The following is a 24,976-nucleotide window of genomic DNA, read 5'->3' as shown; positions in this document are numbered from 1 at the left end:
TGTGCTTCTGGTCGACTGTGTAAGCAGGGATGAGGTGAGCGGAAAAAATAAATCTTTTGTTGTCACGTTGGAAGCTCGCAGGTAGGTCATCGGGAAGCTATTTAGAAATTTAATCATTTGTTGCATTTTACATGGAATAAATAAACATTAATCAACAAAAACATATTAAAGAAACCAGCAGTGTGATTCAACAAAAATCTTGATTTTCAAATCAACAAAACTACTAATTCAAGTACTAATTCAAGTAAGCAATAAAGTATATCTTTCAACATTTTAATATAATCCGCAACAGCCCTATTGCATTGCTTTGCTAGATTTGTACAATTTATTTCTTGAAAATAGTCCAAAGCATTTCAGGACATTTACAAATTTTATTTCAAGTTTCCCCTTCAAAATTTCCCCAGAAAATTAGAGGGTAAAAAAATATTGACTGTTATTGAAATTTTCATTGAAAAAAAAGCATGAAAATCGATTGTGAATTATTCTCAAGTTTATTCATGCAATTGAAATCAAATACTTTTTAATATTTTTACAAATTTAAAAATTTTGGAGCAACAGGTCGGTCCGTCTCCAAGCGAAGTGAGGCTATCGAGCTGTCAAATCGCAACATGGAGTTGAACTTTCTGAGCAGTTGATGTGAAGCTTACCAAGGCTTTTGAGAAGTTTAACTCCATGTTGTACATACTCGCACTTTTAATTTCTCGATACAACAGAAAAACAAAGAAGGCGTCATCCATAAAGTATGTCACGCTAAAATCGGCCAAAATCTAATGATGCAGTTTGGTTCAAAATCATATAAACTATCAGAAAAACCAATAAAATGTAGTACCGTAAACCGGGGTGACTTTGATAGGATTTCAATTTGTTTTTAGAATATTTTCCAACAGGTAAGGGTTTTCTCAAGATTATTATTTTTAAAACATGTACTGGGGTAGACCACACAAAGTCCATGCACTATTTCGGAAAAAAAGTTTTTTCAATAGTGTTCAGAAAAATAGTTACGTTAAAAATTCTTGGTTTTAATTCCGGGGTGACTTTGATAGTCATAGTTTTTCTTGTTAAAATCATATTTAAGATGTTCAAACTTTATTTGTACGGTAAATGTACCATCACTAAAGTAGCTGATATAGTTTGTAAGAAAAAAAATCAATGTTTATATTAAGTTAACTAAGTTTATAAGCTTTTTAACATAATACATATAAATTTTAGGTAAAATTGTTAAAAAGTCGGAATTTTGCCTGAAATTTGTTAAAAATAGTTTTGTTTGTAAAATTATCGATTTATATTGCATTTTAAACTGAATTCGAAGCACGAATCACAAGTTTTCACATTTTACATGAAATTTGTTCAACTGAATTTGCCTATAAATTTGGAGATTTTTTTTAATTGTGCTTCAAAAACACATATTATTTATTATTTACAAACTTATTTAACCTTCTCCTAGTGGAAAATTGTCCAAAGAATCCGAAAATGCATTCCGTTTTCCGATTCAAAATCATGTTCATTGAGAAAATCATGACACTTTGAGAAGTTTAAAATAATGACTTTCATCCACTTTTTCTTAACTATAGTTAACTAACTTCATTAACTTTTCAAAAATTTATGAAAAGTTCTTCATGAGGTATTTTGAACACTTCTCTACCACGGTCAGTATGTTTCTGAACCATTCCTTACGTATTTTAATTGTACTCTTCATTTTGCGGAAAAATCGCAAACCTATCAAAGTCACCCCGGCTATCAAAGTCACCCCGGCTATCAAAGTCACCCCGTTTTACGGTACTTTGTTCTAGAAAGCCGAAGAAAATCCACTTTTTCGTGAAATTCTAACACGTAGCCTTATGGGCGGGACAACTTTGACACGCGTTTTTCTCGGCTTGCTGTTTTTACATATCTGGAGTTTTTTTTTGAAAATAAACCAAATTTCCAGTTTTTGCTTTTTGGGTGTTTTTGAAAACGCCTTGAGTCAGGGGTATTAAAAAACACCCAAAAAGCAAAAAATGGAAATTTTGGTTTATTGGACCTTTACAAAAAAAAAAAAAAAACTCCAGATATGAGACGGACACGATTAGAGCGGCAGAGAAGTTGTCTATGAACAGGCGACCCGTTTCACCTTCCCGAGCAGACGGAAATAACTTTTGAATAACATTTTTTGATATTTGAAATACTAGGCCAATAACATTTTATGTTATTTAAAACAAGATTTGTTATTCGTCGTTATGATTTTTTTGTTATTTGATTGTTATTGTAATAACAGACTAATAACATTTTCAGTTATTCTTCGAACAAATCTTTGTTATTATTTTTTGTTATTTTAACAACTAATCCGATCATCCCAATAACAGTTGGCGTTATTCTTCCATAACAAAAAATGTTATTCCCAAGTTGTTTTGGCTTTCAACCAATATCAGACCAATAAACAAATTTTGTTATGATAACATAAACTGTTATTAAACTCTTATGCAAAAATTGATTTTTCATGAAGATTCCATAACAATTTCTGTTATTTTAACAGTATTTGTTATTGAAATGGTATGGATTTTGTTATTACCGTCTGCCCGGGTTAACATCAAAGAAAACTTTAAAACAGGAGTGCCCAACCGTTTGGCCCTGCAAGCCAGATCTGATTTTTCCAAACCAGTGGCAGGCCGGAACTAATGTTTGATAAAAGTTTGAAAAGTCAGCAAATGTTTTTTTTTCATTGCATTGATTTTATTAGGTTTTTTGAAGAAAGCAGAAACAAACTAGTGTTGCATATAAGATTCATACATCTTGATTTCATGAATGAAAAACTAAGATAACTTACAAAAACGTGTTTATTTGTGTTATTTTTACAGCCGAAACGGCTTTACTGTGCAACCGAATTTCACAAAAAATTAAAATATGTTTGATCTATCTAAAAATGGTTTCAAACGCCTTTCATTTTTTTTATAATGTAAAAGATGATCTCATTCTTTTTTAATTTACACTCAATTTATTTATTGAATATTTCATGAACAGCCTCTAGGCCGGTCATAGAACTATTTTGAAAAGCCATCGTGGGCCGGACATTGGGCTTTAAAATAAAAATAGTCGAAATCGTAAAAAAATACATGGGACAGTTATGCGCAGAACGGCAGCTGACTTGATAATATCAATATTATAATGTGTTATTGTAACGAGTTAACGTGCCCAATAGAACACAAATTACGGTGGAATTCGACGCCAAAACTTCAAAAGGCATCATGTACATTTTGACACTTTCTGGGTTATTGAATATTCTGAAAGTATTTTAAATAAAGTAACATAAACAAAATCTTTCACATCAGCAGTGCCTGTTCATGTAGCCCTGTCAACCTGTCAAATAAAAGACTATATGAACCTCTTGACGAAAAAAAAACGCACCAAGAAAAAGACGCCATGTACGTTTGCCGACGAAAAGCAAATCATAACAAAACTTTCCCAGAACTTACAAAAAGCGTCATGTACATTCGGCGAAGAAAAACGAATCATAAAAAAGCTTCCTTTCCAATGGCAGAAGGGTGATATAGACGTAGGTGATTTCAAAAGAAGTTATGTTTGTTTTTCGCAAATATAATGAAGGAAATAATGTTTTATTGAATATGGATGATCAAGTATCAATAAAAGCAACGTTTTTCATCGTTTGTTATCATTAGAACATCTTCTTTTACTTTCATATTAAAATGGGAATTGAAAAATGATGCTCAACATTCAAATGCGTTTTTCTCAAAACGCATGGTTTGTACATGACACTTTTTGAAATGTTGGCGTCGAATTATGAGTAAATACAGATCTGCTGGGTTTTCTTTTGTTCTTTTTCAGTTGGAAACACGCATTGATTTTGATTAAAATGACCTTTATTTGGGCTAATGTGTGTTTCATAAATATAAGAAAATGTGGAAATACATTTTGTTTGTCGTTATCTTTCAAGACTTTGATTAAACTGAGATTAGTGTTGATAGTTGTTAAAATTGAGGAGCCCAGCATGAGTTCAAATTGAAACGAAGGCTTCCTTCCGATGGAAACATTCTATTCCAACGAATTTCAAAGCGGGTTTCCAATGCTTTTGTTATGGGTGGCTAACCACCAGTACAGAAAATTAGTTCAGTTTTGCTGCTGAGAAAAGAAAGAGTAACCGAAATTTATCCAAACTTAACAGGTAACCAAAATACGTGATGTTTCATAAATAAAAGTCACATGGGAAAAATGGGTTACATTTTCCGATAACCAAAAAAAACTAACGCAGGAAGTATAACTGTACACATAAACTCACTTCTATACACGGTACTCAATCTACAATACAACGTCACTCCAGACTAACAATGCGCGTTTTTGCTTCTTCTTTTCCTAGCTGCAAGTCTATTTTTTGCGCTTCTGCAATTGCTCTATTCTACACAAGTTGCCTCCTCTACTTGACTCTTGACTTTGCATATTCACTTCTAAATCAATGAATGAACCATCTAATCGAATTGAATGTTTTTTGTTTGTTTACTGTAACTGTTCTGTTTCCTTCTTTTTTTGTTATGTGTAACTCATTACTGCTCAACGTTTGCGCTGCCAAACGCACGTATCCTTTTACTTGTTTACTTTCCTTTATCAAATAACGCTTAATGTGGGTGTGTGTGTGTTTTGGTGTGTTGTGTTTAGTACGTACGATTAAAATGCTATGATAGTGCCGGAATGCCACAGAGCGAACTTTTCCCTTCTTGTTTTCCATATTCGTTTTCTTTTCTTTTTTTTGCGGTACAAGTGAATGAGAAGAAGAATATCATGACTGACTGACTGACTGACTGACTACTCAAACAGAAATTACAGACATTGCCCTCGTCTAAATGGTCGCTATCAAGCGGAATTTTGGTTGTGATTTGCTGTGATTTTTTTTCTTTCTTTTTTCTCTTACACAATACTCGTCTATACTTTTTGCTTGCGCCAGGGTTTGTGTGTTTGTGTGGGAGATATCGAAGGAACGGAAATAAAAGTTACTTTGGTAGAGGCAGTACGCTTTGACGGCTGACTTTTTTTTCTCTCTTCTGATAAGCAGGTTCAAAGTTGTTCGATTTCGATCCAGTTGTAAACGGTTCTATTTTTTCGATTTTAGTATTCTATTTGAATGAAACTTTGTCCATGCATGATTATTATGATTACGACCCAAGAAACCAATCCAAACTTATGCCTTCGATTGCTTGTCCATTCGAAGCTAAATGTATTTTTAAGATTTCATATTTTGGTGCGAAGCCTGATTTGTTATTTAAAAACACATTTGAAAGTTTTTATACACTGCGTCATTTCAATTCCAGGGTTATTGTTATCAAATTGATATAAAAACACATTTAAAAATGGTAAGTAAAATTGTTGCATTTTATTTGGCACTGAAATCGAAATTATTCATTCCTCAAAAAAAAAAAAATGGTTTTCCAAATTATTTTTAGTTAATCATTAACAAATGTTTACAGTATCGTATTATTATTTCGTTTCAACATACGATTTTTTTTTAAATATATCATATTAATTTTCTTGATATTTTTTATATAAGGCCGATGCAAATATTTAAAAAAGTTTTTGTCCCTCGGCCCTGGCCGAGGTCAAGGGGGGGGGGGGGGGGAAAAAAAAATAAATAAATTTAAATAACAAGCCATAGTCTTCACATTTAAATGAAAAAAGTGTTTTAAAATGCATTTTACACTAGTTCAGTTGTTTTGCAATCATTAGTTTTCAAAAAATCTAAGATCTGTCAAAAACAAAAATTGTATCGAAAAAAAAAGATTTTGCATCGAAAATTTTCAAAAAATCTTAAGATTTTTTTAATAAATTCAAACATGCTAAAAATGATTTTAAACGCAGGAGAATGTATTTTGATTTCAGCGGGTTGCACTTGAATTTTCATTGAAATTTTGAAATTTATTGTAAAAATATTTTTTTTTGTGCCCCCTGATTTTTCGGGTCAAAGTGAATTTTTACGGATTTTACCATTTCTCAGGTTCTTTTTAATGAAAATGAATTCTGTTGAAAGGGTTATGTAGGGAACATCTTAAGATGACTTCGCTAAAAAAAATCTCGTTCCTAGAACAAATCCTGTAATTTTGGCAGCTGTCATAAGTTGGGGTACGTTTTTGACCAAAAATTACCTCTAGAATCATTTTTCTAATATTTTTGTTAGAATTGCTCGAAAACTACCCAAATGTTTGAAAATCTCCACTTCAATTATTATAGCGTGTCAATACGATTCCCTCGAACAAGAAACACTGTTTGATGACTTGTTTTTATCATATCGTTGTATTTGAGCATCATATTAGTTTCATTTGACCCAATGTCACCCCCTCTAAGGGGTGAGATTGGGTCAATTTTCAAACAATTGGCATTTCAGGTAGTGTTCATCAAAATCCACCATATTTTGGGAAAATGCTAGTAAACTATAGAGAATTTGCTGCAAATCTAAAAGACACATGTCGCCAACAAAATAGCGTAAACCTATAATTTTTTGAAAAAAACTTGTTTTTAACTTCATAATCAACATTTTTATAAAACTTATGCCGGATTCGGATGAGAAAATTTATTTCCAACAATTTGGTGTACAACTTTCCAATATTTGTTTGATTTTTCTATGAGAAAACTGTAAATTTAGAAAAAGATAGTAATTTGGATAAATTGGTAAGAAAGTCTGTCAACAATCAATAAAAATTATTGAATATACGTTAACACATCTGTTATCAACTGTATAACTGTTTATTTCATTGATATATACGGAGAAACTATTTTTTTCGTGTTCCAAAACATGTTTTTTAAAGAAAAAGGTCACACATTTTTGCGCGCCCAAAAATTGATGTACATTATTTTAAAGCAAAAAAATTTTCTCGTCTTTTGCTACAAGTTTCATTAACATTGATGCTGGGAATCATGAGAAATAGAGAATTTGCAGCAAAGCTAAAAGACACATGTCGCCACCTATGAACAAATAGCGTAAACCTATGATTTTTTGAAAAAAAAAACTTGCAACAAGTTTCGTTAAGATTGATGCTGGGAATCATGAGAAATAAGCGGTTTTGTTCTTTAATCCAGCAGAAAGGAATACGATTTTTGGCAAGTAACCTCATTTTGGCGCCACCTTCTTTGAAACACAGTTGCGCTGCAAAACCTCAATCTAAGAACAAATCTCCCAGTCACGACATATTCTAGCAGAGCTGGTTCTGCCAGAATCCTGCTAGAACGGTGGAACATTTCTGCTAGAATGCTCTGTGAGAACTCTGCTAGAATCCTGCTAGAACGTCGTGACTGGGCTACGTTGAAAGATTTTCGATGTTATTTGAATTGTTTTTGTTATTAAGAAAATACGATCGAGAGGTGTATCGTTTTTTACCCATAGTCACCCCTACTGACGGTTACGTTTGTTTTCATTTCTTTTAAATCAAAAAAAGTTTTTTGAACTCGACACTCCAGATTTTTTTTTTTAATTCTGATATTTTGCAAACATTAGCGCTAGCACAAATCTTGAAAAGAATGCAGAAGCCATCTAAAAATAAAGATGTTGCCATCTAAAAATAAAGTTTTTGAAAAATATGTGATTTTGTTCCCTTGTCCTTATAAAGGTGGTATCATTTCTCAAAATAAAATTTTTAATTTTATTTTTTGTTACAGGTTAAGGTGCCTTTTGCGTCCTTTTGAAAACTAACCCGAGCGAAGTATTTGTTTTTAAAAGAAATTGTGATAATTTTTTCTTCAAAAATTAAAAAAAAATGAAAATTTAGTTTAAAAAAAATCATTCATAGCTCGTGTACACGGAGAAAATCAGTGTCTTAATTCGTGAACAAGCGTTCATGAAATTGAGAATCACAAACAAAGTACTAAATTCCATGGCAAGTTTTTGAAAAACTTACTCATTTGAGTGCTGTAAAGTCAAATGATTCACATTTATTGAAATTCAAGTTCGTTTCCAAGGATACTAGATGACACCAGAAAAAAAGCAGCATCACAATTTTTTTAACTTTCATTTTTCAAAGGGTTAAAATGGATGAAAATAAACATTTTTATGCATGTTTCTATTGTGAAATTGTCTCAGAAACACGAATATGATAAAATTATCATCAGAAAATGGGATCTAAGGGGTCCCCCGAGCCAAATTTTACAGCCAAAAAAATCATTAAAAGTAAAAGTATCTATTTGATGTGTTAAATTGCCTTACCCAAAGCGTTCTCAGTCTCAGATGGTAGTCCCAGATGTCCCCTACAAGATGCAGGTCGAACCGAGTTGATATCTGAATGGAACACTTTTTTATTTGAGTTTGAAAACTGTGCTATTTTTTCACTAAAATGCCAATAACTCCCTTTACATTCAACCAATTGGGATGCTCTACCCTGCCTTTTTTTGCATTTTTTAAGCCCTTTCAGATGAATTTTGAATGTTTAAATTAAATTGAATTTTGCCCAAGTTACAGCCTTTTTACGATTTTTGACGTTTTTGAACCTTTTGAACCTTGTCCCGATTTGCCCCACTTCCCGTTGACCTAGAGTGCTCATATTTTGGCCAGATGCTAGTTTTATATGTACAAACAACCCCTGTAAATTTCAGGCAGATTGGTGAGGTCGATGCGAGATGGGTATGCTTTGCTCGTGGACTCGCTCTTAATTATTCTTTGGTCATGATGATTGTATGTACAAAATGTCATTCATACAGTGCAAAAATACGAAAAAATACTTTTTTTTTTGCGAAGTCTTAGAGAATTGCGAACTTTGGTTGTGGTGAGGCTGTTAACGAGTTATAACGTGAAAGATTATGGGATTCTTTCCGGGGCGGGTCGTGTGTGTGTGTCAACAATACAAGTTTTGTGTGGGGGGTTTGCTTCCTATCTGCACAAAAAACTGCTCTCTAACTCCTTTGGTTGCATAATTGTGATAATGTAATTTTTCGACATTTTTGTTTGTTTGTTTCTTTTCATCATATACCTACCGTCTTGCTTCTCCGTTTTAGGCCAATAGATAGAGATTGCTGTTGTTGTTGTTGTTGTTTTGTTAGAGTTGGTTGGTTTGGTTAAAGTACTTCCACCCGCAAATATAGTGTATAAATATTTTTTTGTTTTCACTTCGTATTACTATCCTAACAAATAATCGATTCCCAACTTACTGCTTCTCCAGCGAATAGTGCCGAGACTTTTTCCAAAAACTCTTGAAGAAACCCTTCTTTTTCTGTTGCGTCGTCGCCGTCGTCGCGCTCGTCGGCATCGTGTGCTGGTGGGGGTGCTGCGAAGACGGATGTTCCGGCCGTTGGTGGTGCTGCGCCGTGTGATGATGATGAGGAAGGTGGGGAGGCTGCTGATGGTGGGGGTGGTGGAAGTTTTGATAGCCCCGGGAGTCGGTTACTGGAACGAGAGATAGAGATAGAGGTGAAGATGAGTTACTGAGTGAGGTTTGTGCGTTCGTTTGATGGGAGTCATCAATTTGAATTTGTAGAGGCCCTCCTGTTTTGGACGGGCGTGGAATTTCGAGTATGCCAACGTTCGGAACCCATAAAAGTGATCAGCGATGCAAAGTGTGAAAAATGTTGTGAGTGGGATGAGTGGAAATTGCTTTCATACTTTCTTGTTCAATTACATGCATTTCACATTTTTCATGTGCTTGATCCTGCGTTTGCAAAAAATATAAGCCAGATTCCTTTATTTATCCATTCTGACAGACAAAAAAGGAATAAGCAGTAAGTGGCATCTCTCGTCCTACTATTGCTGGCCATCCAATTAACACACAACACCAAATTCTTTGTCCATTCTGGTGATGACAAAAAGAGCTGTCGAGGTGACGACTTCCATGATTAAATTGCCAGGATTTCTTGTTCTAAAGTACAAATAAGTCTTCGTTTAAAATTTGTATTACGGGAATCCATCGACAAGTTGTTTGGAACAGTACACATTGTGATTTATTTTTGTTATAATTTTTAAATTCTTATCAAGTTCTAGAAAGTATTAATCAGTAGTTGTCACAGGACGTCAATAGGAGAGATCGAAGTAAGCCTCGCGTGTGTACGGATCGAAAAAAAAAAATTCGCTGTCAATTTCTCCTCCTACAATTTCGTTTCAAAAAGTGCGAAAAATTGCCGTTATTTCTGCCGATATCCAGTGGAGAATGTGGTGGTTGCGGAAAAGACGTCCTGACGGTGGTTTCCAGCGTGACTTCAGGAGCACATCTTTCTGGATTTTCCAAGCCTGTTGCAAAAAATTGAGCTGTTTTCCGGATTTCAACGACAACGTTTCCTGGTAGCAACTCATCGGTGGATGGTGATCTTCATCCGGTGCGTTTCCTCGGACAACCATTGGGTCCCGTCGTGACGTTTTCAAACTCGGCGGAAATTCGAATCATCAACCATCTGGCTGTTTCAAGTTTGTCGACGGATCTCAAGTTAATCAAATCGGACCACTCCTGATACTGAAGATGAAGCTGGTATTGAAGATACATAATTTGGTGAGCCCGTTCTTATTATAATACAAAAAAAAACTTTCACTTATACGCTAACATTCACTCATTCCAATCAAGACTAACTACGCCAATTTCCACTAAATACGCGGTAGGGTGTTCCCTTGGTCGTTCGCTGTGAGTTGTGGATTGCCTGCTTCTCTAATGAAGGTTCGACTGGGGGGGCATGCTTATTAATTTCTCGTCGCTCCATACCCTCAGTGACGTGATGGGAGCAAGGGCGTCTATGCGAAGTGTCCCTACACCCGCTACAAATTTCCGGCGCTTGGGGAGGGAAGCGGGAAACCATTTTGTTCTATGCGCTGGTATTTGTAGCACTAAAATTCGTGCAAAAAAACTTATGCACGTGGGTGTACAGATGACGGAGTAAAAGATGATCGAATTGTTCACCTAGCGCTCACATGTGTTCCAGGACCAAGTTGCCTGCGGGTATGGGGATCATACATACATACATACATACATAGTTGTCACAGGACGTCAATAAGCGCATAAAAATATAAAAAATAGTATGTACCCATAGTTCAATTTTGATTTTTTTACCCGCTTTCCCACCGTGGTTTTTTTTTATTTTGTATGGCGTGGTTTTTCGGCTCAATTTTTCGGCACTTTTTGGTTCAACCTTTTAGCACTCGTTTCGAAAAATAATACTTTTCGATAATGTTTGGTAGCTTACGTGAATCTATCAGCACTCGTCGTCCAAAATATAATACAGTCCAGACTAGATGATCCGAAGGCCTCTGAAAAATTTCACTACTGATAATCGAATCAGGAAAATAATTTTCGTTGTCTAATTTTTTATTGTAGAGCTGAAGTATGACCCCTGAAATACGCTAAAGTGATTTATAAAAATCAATCCAAGATGGTGGCTAATATGCTGCCCACCATTGAAAAAACGGCTAATATCCACTTTTGACAAAAACGAGATATTAGCACCAGATGATAGTGGATGTTCCAACGCATCGTCTGGAACTTGAATTTTGCTCAAATAGTATTTGGACTTGGCTGCCGATGCGAAAACCCAAACGGCTAATATGCCACTCTTATGGGAAATTGCCTTGACGCAGATTTTGTGACAAACACTAAAACGCGTTTTTCTCGGAATACTTGATTTGGCATAATAGCCGAATTTTCAATTATGGGCAGTATGACGATCACGAAAATTCTTAAAAAAATGCACGGCAAGAAAAAGAGACGATCCTCACCAGCAGGATCGGCAGATTTGAAGAAGCTAAAGAATGCCGAAGCGCTACCTGCAAAGCCAGGCAGTTTGAGCAAGGACGCTCAAAATTCGTCTGGAAACCATTTTTGTGTAAACATCGTCATCGGAGTGGCTGACCGGGTTTATCAAATCTGGTGCTTTACGAGCTTCCATTCGCCTGTGTGCTGATGGACTCAAAATTCTGCTACCTACCAGAAAGGATTACAACTACGTTCGGGATTTCCTGAACAACACAAAGATTGAATACTACAGCCATGATGATCCAGGTAAACGCCCCATGAAACAGGTCCTCCGAGGCCTGTATGACATGGATGTGAGTGTGCTGAAAGAAGAGCTCAAAACTCTTAAGTTGAACGTGATCGAAGTCTTCAAGATGACGAGACACAACAAGGACATCAAGTATCGTGATCAACTGTACCTGGTTCATCTCGAGAAAGGACCGACAACACCGTCTGAGCTGAAAGCAGTTCGGGCAATTTTCAACATCATCGTGACTTGGGAACGTTATCGTCCAGTGCACCGTGACGTGACACAGTGTTCGAACTGTTTGCAGTTTGAACATGGTGGAAGGAACTGTTTCATCAAGAGTCGTTGTGCAACCTGTGGAGGTGAGCACAAAACTCAAGCTTGCAACACAATCAACGAGAACATCGAAGCCAAATGCTTCAATTGCGGTGGCGACCATTCGACCAAGAATCGAAGCTGCCCAAAACGAGCTGAATTTGTAAAAAATCGGCAGCAAGCGTCGACGAGGCACCAACCAAATCGTCGCAAAACACCACCAACATTCACGGAACTTATTTTAACAATATTTTCATCGAGATGACAACAACTCTGCCTGGTTGCAAAATTCGCCAGGAACAAGTAAGAACCCTTGGAGCATTCATCTTAAAATACCAGTACCGTAGTTTACTTATTCTAATGATTTTGAATAATTCAATGAATTTTTATTTTAGATAAATGTGAACAGTTAATAATGAAACGAAAAATACAACAAAGATGAAGAGCATTTAGCTATACCATTTGGAATGTAAATGAAATGTAATTATCATAATAAAGTTTAATAAAGGTTCACCGAGTTGGATAAATACGAAGAGTGCTGAAAAAATCAAGTTTTGCAACGAGTTCCATACAACATTTTTTGCAATTCCAAAAAACACACACTGAGTGAAATTTTATGTCAAATTTTCATGTATTTTGCCAATAAATCGTTTAAATAAAAAAAATGTTGAAAAGTGTTACGTTTCAAAACAAGTGCTGAAAAGTGTTGCTATTCGATTCTGTTATTTTTGATACAGAAAAGTAGGCTATTTCGTCGTTCAAGAATGACAGGAAAAGTAAGTAGTTTCACGACGAAATTGCAAAAAAGGTTTTTTTAAACCCACTCGGAGAGTTTTTTTGATTTTGTGTATACAGTGGAACCTCTTTTTACGCGGTGCGTTACGTTTTTCTAATTTCTCGATTTCTATGAAACGACGCAATATTTTTGCAATGTTTTAAAAGCAATTTGTAGGTTTTGTTCAGATCTACAAAACGCTTTTTGAAGCTTGCAAAAATATTGTATGGTTTAAGAGAAATCTACGAAACAAAAAGCGTAACGCCACCGCGTAAAAAGAGGTTTCCCTGTACTGCATTTCCATTTGAAAAAAAAGTTCTCCGCCAAAATAATTAGACCCGTATCTTTTTGTTTGTCCATTGGGTGACCTACGCCGTTCTAGGGTTTTGCAAAAACCACTTTTTTTTTAATCATAACTCCGCGCAATTTAAACCGATTTTAGCTGTGTTGGACGCAAGTGAAACGAGATTAGTTGGTCTATTAAGAAAAAATTCACATAAAATATAAAAAAATGGAGATGTCGACCCGTACGTTCCTGAGATATTCTTTTTTTGAAAATATAAATTAGGTTTGTCGATATACGCCGCGCGCGAAAGCCGGAAAATGACAAAAACGGAAAAAATCTCCCTTTTCACTAAAACTGTGATAACTTTCAAATTTCAGCGATGACCTGTATTTAGAGGGTGACGATTCTCGAGATTTTCAATTTCCCGGGAATCGAGAGTTGAATTTTTCAATTTCCCGGGAATTCCCGGGACACGGGAGTTTTTTGTTAACTATGTTAGAAGTGTCAATAATTTATAAAGAAAAGTAATAAATATGTTCTTTTGCTTGTCTCCTTTTTATTTATTTTTTGTCTGAAACTGCAAATGCAAGGTCGTTTCTTGAGCTTTTTGGAATTCATTATTGTAGTTTAAAATGTTTACGAATCTTAATTCGCACTGAGTAATTTTTCAAAGTTACAAAAATTTGTTGCATGAACTTGTTATTAGATTTGTGTGATGTAAAAATAGCTAATATATAATTTCCCAGTAGAGGGTGACGATTCTCGAGACTTTCAATTTCCCGGGAATCGAGAGTTGAATTTTTCAATTTCCCGGTAATTCCCGGGACACGGGAGTTTTTTGTTAACTATGTTAGAAGTGTCAATAATTTATAAAGAAAAGTAATAAATATGTTCTTTTGCTTGTCTCCTTTTTATTTATTTTTTGTCTGAAACTGCAAATGCAAGGTCGTTTCTTGAGCTTTTTGGAATTCATTATTGTAGTTTAAAATGTTTACGAATCTTAATTCGCACTGAGTAATTTTTCAAAGTTACAAAAATTTGTTGCATGAACTTGTTATTAGATTTGTGTGATGTAAAAATAGCTAATATATAATTTCCCAGTAGAGGGTGACGATTCTCGAGACTTTCAATTTCCCGGGAATCGAGAGTTGAATTTGGCCATTTCCCGGGAAATCCCGGGACCCGGGAGTTTTTTTTTCTATGCAAATAGTGGCAATAATTTGAAAGAAAATGTAATAATATTGTTTCTTTTCATTCAATTAAGTTACATTTAATTCATACTTATTCGATGAAACCTTAACTTCAGTATCGTTTTTGTCTTAGGAACGATAGCTACCTTTTGATTTTTTTCTGAATCTGCAAATACTCGATCGTTCCTTGTGCTATTTGGGACTCAAAGTTGTAGTTTAAAATGTTAACGAACCTTCGTTCGCACTGAGTGATTTTTAAAAAGTTTCACAAGCTGGCTGCATTAACTACTAATTAGATTTTTGCGAAGTAAAAAAATAGCTAATATTTAATTTCCCAGTATCGGGATATTTGCAATATGATAGACAACTACTTAAAACAACAATTTAAACTTGTTTTTTTCCTTTTAAAGGTCAACTGTAAATATTAATTGCAGAAATATTTACAGTTATCAAGAAAACCCGAATGTTTACAATTGGTGGACCTTAACTTTACTAAGATTGATAGAGTGTTTTTTCCAAAATATAATTGAATATTGAGATGACGTGAAACACAAAATGACTTATTGACACCATAAAAGGATACAGCGAAATTACCCTAGGGAATTAAAAAAAAACAGATTATTAGGACTGATATGCTCGAGAGAGGATATGGAAATTGAACTTATTTAAAAAAAAGAAGGAAATTCTCAGAAATAATAAATAAAAATAATTCAATAAAAAAAACTTTGGATTTCATTTCTGGGGTGTAACTGCTAAGTATGCTTCAAGATAAATTTTGGGGTCCAATTTTTTTGGGCTTCTCTCAATTATAGTAATTGGAATTTTCGACTAGTCAAATTTTAAACTTTCTGTTTAGGAAGATCAGAGAAGCATTTGTTTATTCGAACTTGGACATCGAACTTTGAACTTCCAATTTTCTAAACATAATAAACATAACATAATTTTGCTTCGAAATTTATAAGTATAAAATTTCCCGGGAGTCTAGACCGAATTTCCCTGGAATCGAGAAGTACAAAAATTGTCGATTTCCCGGGAATTCCCGCTTGTCACCCTTTACCTGTATTTTTTTGGGTTTTTCATTGTTTCCTGGAGTGATTCTTATGGAAAATTTAATGTACTTTTCATATTTGTAAAAATATTTACAGTTTTTTCACAGGAAAATGTTATAAAAATATATTTGTACCAACGTGGTTTCGTCACGGAAGAATCGGTCAGTTATAAAATTACAAAAAGTGCTGTGACGCAACATAATAAAGATAAGTTTTTTTTTAGTCTAAATCACTACAAGATAGCATGTTTTTAGTTACTTGTTGGACAAACATCCAAAAACCATCGTGGCTCTTCACCTCCCAGACAATGGTCGTCATTGTAGGACGTATTATAGGTAAAGGGTACCGACAGAGGTTATCATCACGTTCTGGCGCGTATTATGGACGTGATACCCGGCTTTTACACATTCAAGAGGTTCGCCTCGAGCGGAAGCGACAATTTTTGCATTTATACACCGCGACTCTACGTGACGATATTACTTATCGAAGTCGGTTGTTTGCGTTTGCGGTTATACTAAAGCTGAATCGTTATTGATCGTTAACTCAAGTGGGTTTTATGTGGAGGTCGCCCCCCACCCTACCTCAGAAGTCGATCGACTTGGCACAGTTTAAGTTGTTGCCGAAGGGAGGGCGGTTCTATTATTACATGCAAACGTATGAATTACACTTTAGTTATCAAAAAATGCTATGGAATTCCCGTAGAATGCGGGTTCATGAAGTTTGGAAAGGCCTCTCATATCGACAATGAGGCATTTTTTTACGAATAAAATAATCAACTTGTATGCAACCTGCAGTGTTTGAAATTGCCACGGTGTGCAAGAATTACTCGCTGAATTGCGTCCTAAATACATTTTTTTTTCTTTCTTCCGAGCATCCAAAAGGTGCTTCGAAAAAATAAGTGTGAATCGTTAATAAATCATCCGCTCAATGGCTCAATAGACTCAAATCATCGCCGACGCTCTGCTGCTGCTGGCCAGCCGTATCGACTTGTATAAGAGCGCAAAGTATTAAACAATCTTCACTCGAAGAAGAGAAAGATCGATCAATTGCCTTTGGTTGGTCTCTTGTCTGACGAATTCACTGCCGATGATGAAGAAAAAATAGCCGCTAGAGTGGTGCCTCTGATCGTGATGTTGATGGTGGTGGTGGTGGTGGTGTGAAAGGCATGTAACGTATTTTAGCTAAAATCCGTTACATACTTCTCAGTATAATGATTCATAATTTCGATTGGAAGTGGTGCCCTCTGCGTTCGGTGTAACTCCGGTTTGGTTCGGTTTGGTTCACCGGGGGTACCCTTTCCCCTCATTTTGGGGAAAGGGAAGCGTTGTACCTAAGCATCACTTATCAATAGAAAGCTTATAGTCAGATTGGATGATTTTCTTTCTTTCTTGGCTTGTTTGAGTTGATTTAATTTAAAATTTACTTGATCGCACAATATTGTTAAAATTAATTAAGGTGACGACTTCCATCATTGTCATGATGTTTCGTTCGAGGATATAAATTTGTATTCAAGAAGTTGCATACCCAAGTAACAATTTAAGTTTTTTTACTTTCTTAAAGATAGATTCAAGTTATCTTAGCCAAAAAATATCAAAAAGCCAAACTTTCTCCAGAACAACAATAAATCAGCGTTAAGCCTGAGTTAAGAGCAAAGTGGACTATTTTAGGAGGTTACCAAGAGCGTTTATGCGGAGTAATTTAAAACTAAGCAACTTTGACGTTGATTTTTACAATACTCTGCAAATGCTCTTTATTGCTATTCTAAAACTTATTCTCAAGCTTCAAAAATTTATAACAACATAGAAGAGATCTTCAAGACTGTAATAAAGTGAACTTAAACTTATTTGCTCTCGTTGATGATAAAAAAGATTTGTCGAAGAAAAACCAGTTCTGAATTTTATTTCGTGAAATCTATTTAATCTTTTCGAAATTAATTCACAAATGGCCGATGAACTTCAGCTTACACCGATAATTATATTATAATAACCAAATAAATATAACTGTGACTTTACGCAGCCATTTTTATCGTAAAATTCTTGCCATAAAAATTTCACTGATCAATTTTCTTAGATGCCTCGAAAAAATATGCATCGAAGGTATGAATCTTTCAAAATTACTATGATTTGTAATTTTTAATGGAACAATTAATTCTACATTAGTAGAAAAATCAACATGGCTTCCGTTTTTGGGCGTTATTTTTTCATGTTAATATGGCTGATCTCATCAAATCTATTCTCTCTTACTCAAAACAGTTATTAGACCTATGTTTCTTGAGAAGCTCTTGTTCAAGATTAAGTAAGAACATGTAGACTTCAGTAAGCTTTAATGCGGTTTTATCGCAGAGTAAAACGCGTAGTATTGCGACCGTAGCGCATGCACATATTTGTTTGCAGGAGGTAGATCCGAAAAAGATTTTTGAAAATGCTTTTTTGTCGTTGGATTAAAACAATGGCGTTAATTATTTTTCAAATCTTTTTATTTATTCATTGAACGGCCGCGACTTTTGAAGAAAACACTGATCTCGCACTTGAATCTAAATGTAAGGACGGGTACTGGACACGGATTCACCGGCAGGTTTGTGTTTTGCTCGCACCTTATTCGACAGCCTTGACGAGAGCCTTGGCCACTTTAACGGCAATTCAGCCTCGGCGCGTTCCACATCAGTAGAGGCCGACGAAAGTTTGCCCTGGGCGCCGGACAGGAGCTCGCGGCACGCACCGGCATCCAGATCTTCAACCGGGTGGGCTTCTTCGGCCAGCACATGTCGAAAAAAAATCACAGGGGAAAAAAACGTTGAAATAACAAACATTTTTAGTCACAGTAATCAACACGAAACCAATAAAAACACTAGCACTCCGCGGGACATTTTTCTCCATTCTCGAAACGCCTAATTCTGGTCCGGATGCGTCGTGCCGATTTTGCGTGTCGGAGAGGTCACTAAACTGACTGACTGTACGAATATTCAGTGATTTGACAGATCAAGTTCAAAGACTCTTGAATTATGCTTTCATTAAACGGAGAAGTTTTAGTTCAGTTTTAAGGCAGTTTTGGCAATGTAAAATGGTCTTAAAAATAACCTCTCTGGGATAACTTCAAGTCAAACAACGAAGAGTGGCATAAAACTATGTGTCATGCTTCTAAAGTGCTCTTGAAGATACTTTTAAGAGATTTCTATTGTAAATCTTTAAAGTTTTGTTCAATATCATCACAACACCGAGTAGCAAATTTTAAATCTTTTATAAAACCTGCTAAGAAGTAGAAGCATTTTGCTTGTTACTTGGGATAGAATAGTATCCTGCACATCGTGATTAATTTTTGTGAGGATTCATCTTCAATCAATTATTGTAGACCATGACGTTAATGATTGGAACATCAGGTTATAAACAATCCTCCTGTTTCTTCAAGAACACCTGGCGCATGCTGATTATGGTGACAAGAAAAATTCAAAATTATGGAATATCTCAAAATCTCGCTAGAATTTGTCCAAGTGTGATAATCTTGTGAAAAATTCAATTCCCTACAACTGTTTCGAAGTGTGGCTTATGTACTTGAAAATTTATATTGGGTATATAGGACGTATATAATGAAATATATTTTCTAAAAGAAATCACCAAAATTAGGATCAACTCGGATCATTTTGCACCCTCCTACATAGATGTAGGGTATTGAAGTTTATAAAAATAATTTTCTCATAAATTTGTCTTTGACCATTTTTTTGAGATTTCGATTATTCGATGTTTTTGTATTTTTTAATCAGGCTGAAACTTTTTTGGTATACATTTTTTTATTTTCTGATATGTTTTAGAGTTGATGTCCTCTAAAACATATCAGAAAATAAAAAAATGTATACCAAAAAAGTTTCAGCCTGATTATGCCAACTTTTCCGAAATTTCCAGAATGGGCAAAAAAACTTTAACCGAGTTATAATTTTTTGAATACATACAGATTTTTTCAAAAAACCGAATTATTGGTCGCAAAAATTTTTCAACTTCATTTTTCGATGTAAAATCCAATTTGCAATCAAAAAGTACATTAGTGAAATTTTGATAAAGTGCACCGTTTGCAAGTTATAGCCATTTTTTAGGTAACTTTTTTGAAAATAGTCGGAGTTTTTAATTTTTTTTAAATTAATGCCCATGTTTGCCCAATTTTGAAATATTTTTGAATAGCTGAGAAAATTCTCTATATTTTGCTTTCCTGAACTTTGTTTATACGACCCTTAGTTGCTTAGATGTTGCCATGCAAAGGTTTAAAAACATGAAAATTTATGTTTTCTAAGTCTCACCCAAACAACCCACCATTTTCTAATGTCGATATCAAAGCAACTAATGGTCCGATTTACAATGTTAAAATTTCAAACATCCGTGAAATTTTCCGATCTTTTCAAAAACAATATAAATGTAAAATCAAGACTATTATTTCAAAAGGGCAAAAAATTCAATATTACGCCCCTTTTGAAATGTTAGTCTTGACTTTAAATTTTTGAAAATATTGTTTTCGAAAAGATTGTGTATCAATCAAAAAAATCCTTCAAAAGACATAGATTTTTGAATTATCACACATCATTTCTGTATGGACACTAGGGTGTAATATCAAAATCGATTTTCCAGCACAGCAATTTTTCAGTTTCTTTTGGGGTCCTAAACAACTCCCCAAAGTTTGGGAACGATTGGTTTAGTCATCACTTTGCGCAAAGTGATTCAATTTTCCATATAAATTTGTATGGGAAAAACCATTTTTTTGGATTTTGATATTTATAAAATCCACGTTTCACGCTGTACTAAAACCGGATTCATAATCGGATGCTCTGGAAGGTGCTCTACAACTTTCCCGAAGAGAGTATGGTGCTAACTTGCTCCTAAAAAAAGATACAGCGTGTTCAAAACTCGTCTAAAACGTGTTTTTTGCGCCAAAGTCACGTTTTAGACGAGTTTTGAGGACGCTGTATCTTCTTTCAGGGACAAGCTAGCACCATACTCTCTTCGGGAAAGTTGTAGAGCACCTTCCAGAGCATCCGAATATGAATCCGGTTTTAGTACAGCGTGAAACGTGGATTTTATAAATATCAAAATCCAAAAAAAATGTTTTTCCCATACAAATTTATATGGAAAATTGAATTGCTTTGCGCAAAGTGAGGACTAAACCAATCGTTCCCAAACTTTGGGGAGTTGTTTAGGACCCCAAAAGGAACTGAAAAATTGCTGTGCTCGCTGTATTTGTACAACTTCATTTTTTTCCATACAACCATATTACACCCTAATGGACACTTGCCAAATTTGTATGGAAAATTATATGGACAAACTAATGATGCAAAATGGCTCCTTTGGGCATACCGAAGGCACCAAAAAAGTTTCAGCCGTATTAAAAAATACAAAAATTAAAATTAAAGAAAAAAGACCGATTCTGCTACCATACGTACATACATACGCTTTCTCAAATGTTATTTTTGAGTGCAACTGGCTCCGTGAGTTAATCCTTGGTTTATCCAGCCTTTTAGTAATGATCTTTTTTTTAAGTTTTTGAGATGATTTCCATTCTTCCAAACATGAGCAGATCTTTGAAAAAAAGTTCGGCTTCTGAAAAATGTTGGAAGTTTATTTTTATTTTTAAAAATAACCTATTCTTGATTGCCGTAATATTTTTGTGTGATTTTCCATTCTTTCAAACATGAGCAGTTCCTTGAAAAAAAGTTCAACTTCTGAAATTTGTTGGAAGTTTATTTTTATTTTCAAAAACAACCAATTCTTGACTGTCAACATATTTTTGTAAGTTTTCATTCTTTCAAACATGAACTGTTCTTCCAAAAAAAGGTTGACTTTCAAAATATTTTTTAAAGCCTTTATTTTATCTTTAAAAACAAAAATTTCTTGTATGTCGTAATATATTTGTGAGTTTTTTCATTCTTTCTATTTTGGAAGTTTTTTTTTATTTTTAGAAAACAACTTACTCTTGACTGCCGTAATGTTTTGTGAGTTTTTCCATTCTTTTAAATATGAGCAGTTCTTCAAAAAAAAGTTCGACTTCTAAAATATTTCTTAAGCTTTTATTTTATTTTTAAAAACCTATTTTTGACTGTTGTAATGATTTTGTGAATTTTTCCATTCATTCATATATATTTGGTTATTTTTTAAAAATTCTACTTCATAAAAAGATATTTTGAAAGTTTTTATTTTATTTATAAAAATCGTTGGAATATTTTAGAGACTTTTTTTTCAATTCAAAATTTAAATAGTTTCGAAAAATGAAAAAGTCTTGCTTTTTTTTTAAATATTGTTGCATGTTTTCTATCCTTTAACAATCTATCTTTCATGGTCACAATAGATCCTAAGAAAAATCTGACTTCAAAAACATAGCTGTATAAATAAAAAAAACAATCATATTTATTTATATTTTTAAAGAAAAACCCCCTCTATCCCCTCCCCTTTTTTAAATAAGCCTCCAACAATCCTGGGGCAAGTTTTTATTCAGAAGACCTCTAAATTTTTAAAAATATAGAAGTGAAATTAAAGAAAAAAATTAAATCACCTTATAATTATTTGTGTATTTAGGCTCAAATCAAAAGTTTTGTTTGGTAAAATGTTTTTTTTAAGTTCGTCCTTTTGTCCTTTCGACGTTTTGTCCATTCGACCTTTTGTCTACTTTCGACCTTTTGTCCATTTGACCATTTGTCCATTCGACCTTTTGGCATTCGACCTTTTGTCCATTCGACCTCATGTCTTTCGACCTTTTGTCATACATTCACACATTTTGTTGGTCTGAGTATGTTTCATCCGATACCATCCAGAAAAATCAAAATATTGTGCTCTAACATGGTTAAAACTTCTGTCCCAATTCGTCCCATGTGTCCCAATTCGCCAAAATATTGATATTTAAAATATGTCATGGGGTAGGCCACACATGCACTTTTGTCCAATTTTTTATTTCAAAAGCATGTTTTTTGAACAAAGTTTATTAACTTTTATTAAAATGTATATAGGGGAGAGTGGGGAGACTTGATCCTCTTTCTTTTGTATCGCACATAACTCTGTCAATTTCTCACAAAACTATAAACTTTTTGCATGAATTGAAAGCTTAAACATTCAACTATGTTTGGCTGATTAGGGTATTTCATCAGATAAACTCTTCGAATCATGCCAAGCGTTTTAAAAAAATATTTTAAACCGGCATTTTCAAAATGTTGGGGGTAATTTGATTCCCCTTTCAACATTTTTTAGAAATCTTAAGCAAAATATTTTTTATTCATCCAAACTGTTAGTTTTCTATACACAGCAAAAAATCCGATGGTAAAATCGCATGCAAAAGCATGCACATCACCTTCGTAAAAAAAGACACTTAATATTACAAGCTGCATGTACAATTTTTATAAACACGAAAAAAAAATTGCAACCGACTTGAGTCCCGTCGTCCCAGCATCAACAATTTGGACTGGCACCTTAGCCCGCTCGGCCATCAGACCGATGTAAAATGGAAAGGATAAACGTATATCTGAGCTTGACATTTCGGTCAAATAGGTTTCCCATACTGATGGGCTACATATTTCAGGGTGTAATTTTACACAGAATTTCATGAAATAATGCAAAATTTATTTTACACCCAGGCCTTTTACACGCAGCTGGATTACTACTTTATTTGCTGTGTAAGTTACAGCAAATTCACATTAAACCTTTACGTTTGTGTTTAAAATATAACAAGTTTAGCATGCAAAATATTTAAAAACATAAAATTTTCTTTTTAAGACCAAAATTGAGCATGTTTACAAAAGCTGGTAATTTTTGTTTACAGAACTTTTGAAAAATGGTTCAAAATGCAGTAAGTTATGTACAACTTTACTAAAGAAAACTATGTACGAAAAACCAGCCCAATTATTTAATCTTGAGGCTGATTCCAGTGACTGTATAAATTCAGGGATCAAGTCTCCCTAAACGCACTTTTTTAAACAATTGATTGTAAAAATAGTATGACGATAAATTTAACGTCAAATGCGTAAGGGTTTTGGAGTTGATATGTTTATCAAACAATTCATGTATAAAAAATATTTTTTTTTGAAGTTTTTTTTAGTGTTTTCTATACTTATCAAAACAAAGAAAAAAGATCTCTTGGAAGTTTTTTGCAGCACTCTTTAGAAATATGTGTGTAACTCAATGTAAACATTTTTTAAATTTTTTCTTTGTTTTCTACAATGAGTTTTAGTCAACTTCGCACAACTTTCTAGATTTGTCTAATTGTTTTATCCACATGCTGACGAGATACAGGCTTGGGATCAAGTGTCCCCGGGGATCAAGTCTCCCCACTCTCCCCTACATTTGAGGTCAACTTTACTAAAAACACTAAATTAAATTGAATTAAATTAAATTAACTAGAAATGAACTTTGTTTCAATAACAGTTAAAATTAGCAACTTATTAACTGTTCTTGGTATAACATTTTTGGAATAATCCAATTATGCAGTCCGTTTACTTATCCCAACTCATTTTTTGTAGGAAAAAAAATTCTATGTATATTTGTTTCATAGTTATAGTTGATCAACTATTCAAACTTTTGTGTTCGTATAAAGTGATATTTGTCATGAAATTTTTTTTTATCGTGGTGCCAGTGGTCAACAGTGTTGTAATGTTGATCCCCAACTGTGAGACAGTTGGAAAATGTTTGACTTTATAACAATGGCAATAGTAAAGAAACCTGAATGACAAATACTCGATTTGTTTTACAAAACAAAATTAATAACCTTATAGGCAATTGGTGTGACTGACCAGATTCAAAAGACAAAAACTTTTAAACAAATTTGAAATGTCTGTTTTAATTTCAAATAATGTTTAATATTGATTGTTAATTAAGCTAGTTTAGCGCCAGTGCGTTTTAAAACTCGTATTTTTTTTGCAGCTGGCTATATCTGATCGATTTTTCTGTGATTCACCAAAATTTCTCTGCTGGTTGCAAGGCAGATATGAATCACCGCATCGAGGCACACATTTTTTCGGGTGCTGTTGCTGCTGCTGACTTTCAATTGAGGACGCACACCGCTGAAAGCTGTAATGATGATTTTTCTTGCTCATTCCAAAAGCACCAACCATCCATCCATTCAGTACATAGCCGGGTGCGATTAGTGTACTTAATCAACCATTCGACCATCATCGATGCCTGTTGATTTTCCAGCCAGCCCCGCCTTTCCCTCTTTTTCTTCAATTGCCGAACGTGTCAATATTAATAACCCCGTCGGTTTGCGATCGCGCTCAGTCTCAGTGCTTTGCGTTACGCTTAACCGCCAAATGCAAGCGTTTCGATATGACTTAATTACTGCCGACTGGAGAGAAACTGTACTTTATGTACTGTGGTGTTGCGTTTTCTTGCTATACTATTGCTCTGGGGGAATCCATAAATAGAATTGTGGAGAAGAAAAAAAAAAACCAGCGTGGAATATTGTACACTTCCACTCCGTGCAGGCGCAC

General features: G+C 34.4%; 1 protein-coding gene across 5 annotated transcripts in view; it reads right to left on the bottom strand.

The window, feature by feature from the left end:
• Positions 1-9,055: 9,055 nt before the first annotated feature.
• LOC6032431 (uncharacterized protein PB18E9.04c) overlaps positions 9,056-24,976 on the bottom strand; it is a 265,877-nt gene continuing 249,956 nt past the window's right edge. For all 5 annotated transcript variants that reach the window (XM_038250173.1, XM_038250172.1, XM_038250176.1 and 2 more), the window contains exon 19: positions 9,056-9,346. In XM_038250173.1, the coding sequence (XP_038106101.1) occupies positions 9,108-9,346 (239 nt within the window). In that variant the 3' untranslated portion in view covers positions 9,056-9,107. The remainder of the gene's footprint in view (positions 9,347-24,976) is intronic.

Source organism: Culex quinquefasciatus, chromosome 2 (assembly GCF_015732765.1).
Source record: "Culex quinquefasciatus strain JHB chromosome 2, VPISU_Cqui_1.0_pri_paternal, whole genome shotgun sequence".
Classification (NCBI taxonomy): Eukaryota; Metazoa; Arthropoda; class Insecta; order Diptera; family Culicidae; genus Culex; species Culex quinquefasciatus.
Note: the sequence above shows the minus strand (reverse complement) of the source record. Positions and strands in the feature narration are given on the sequence as shown.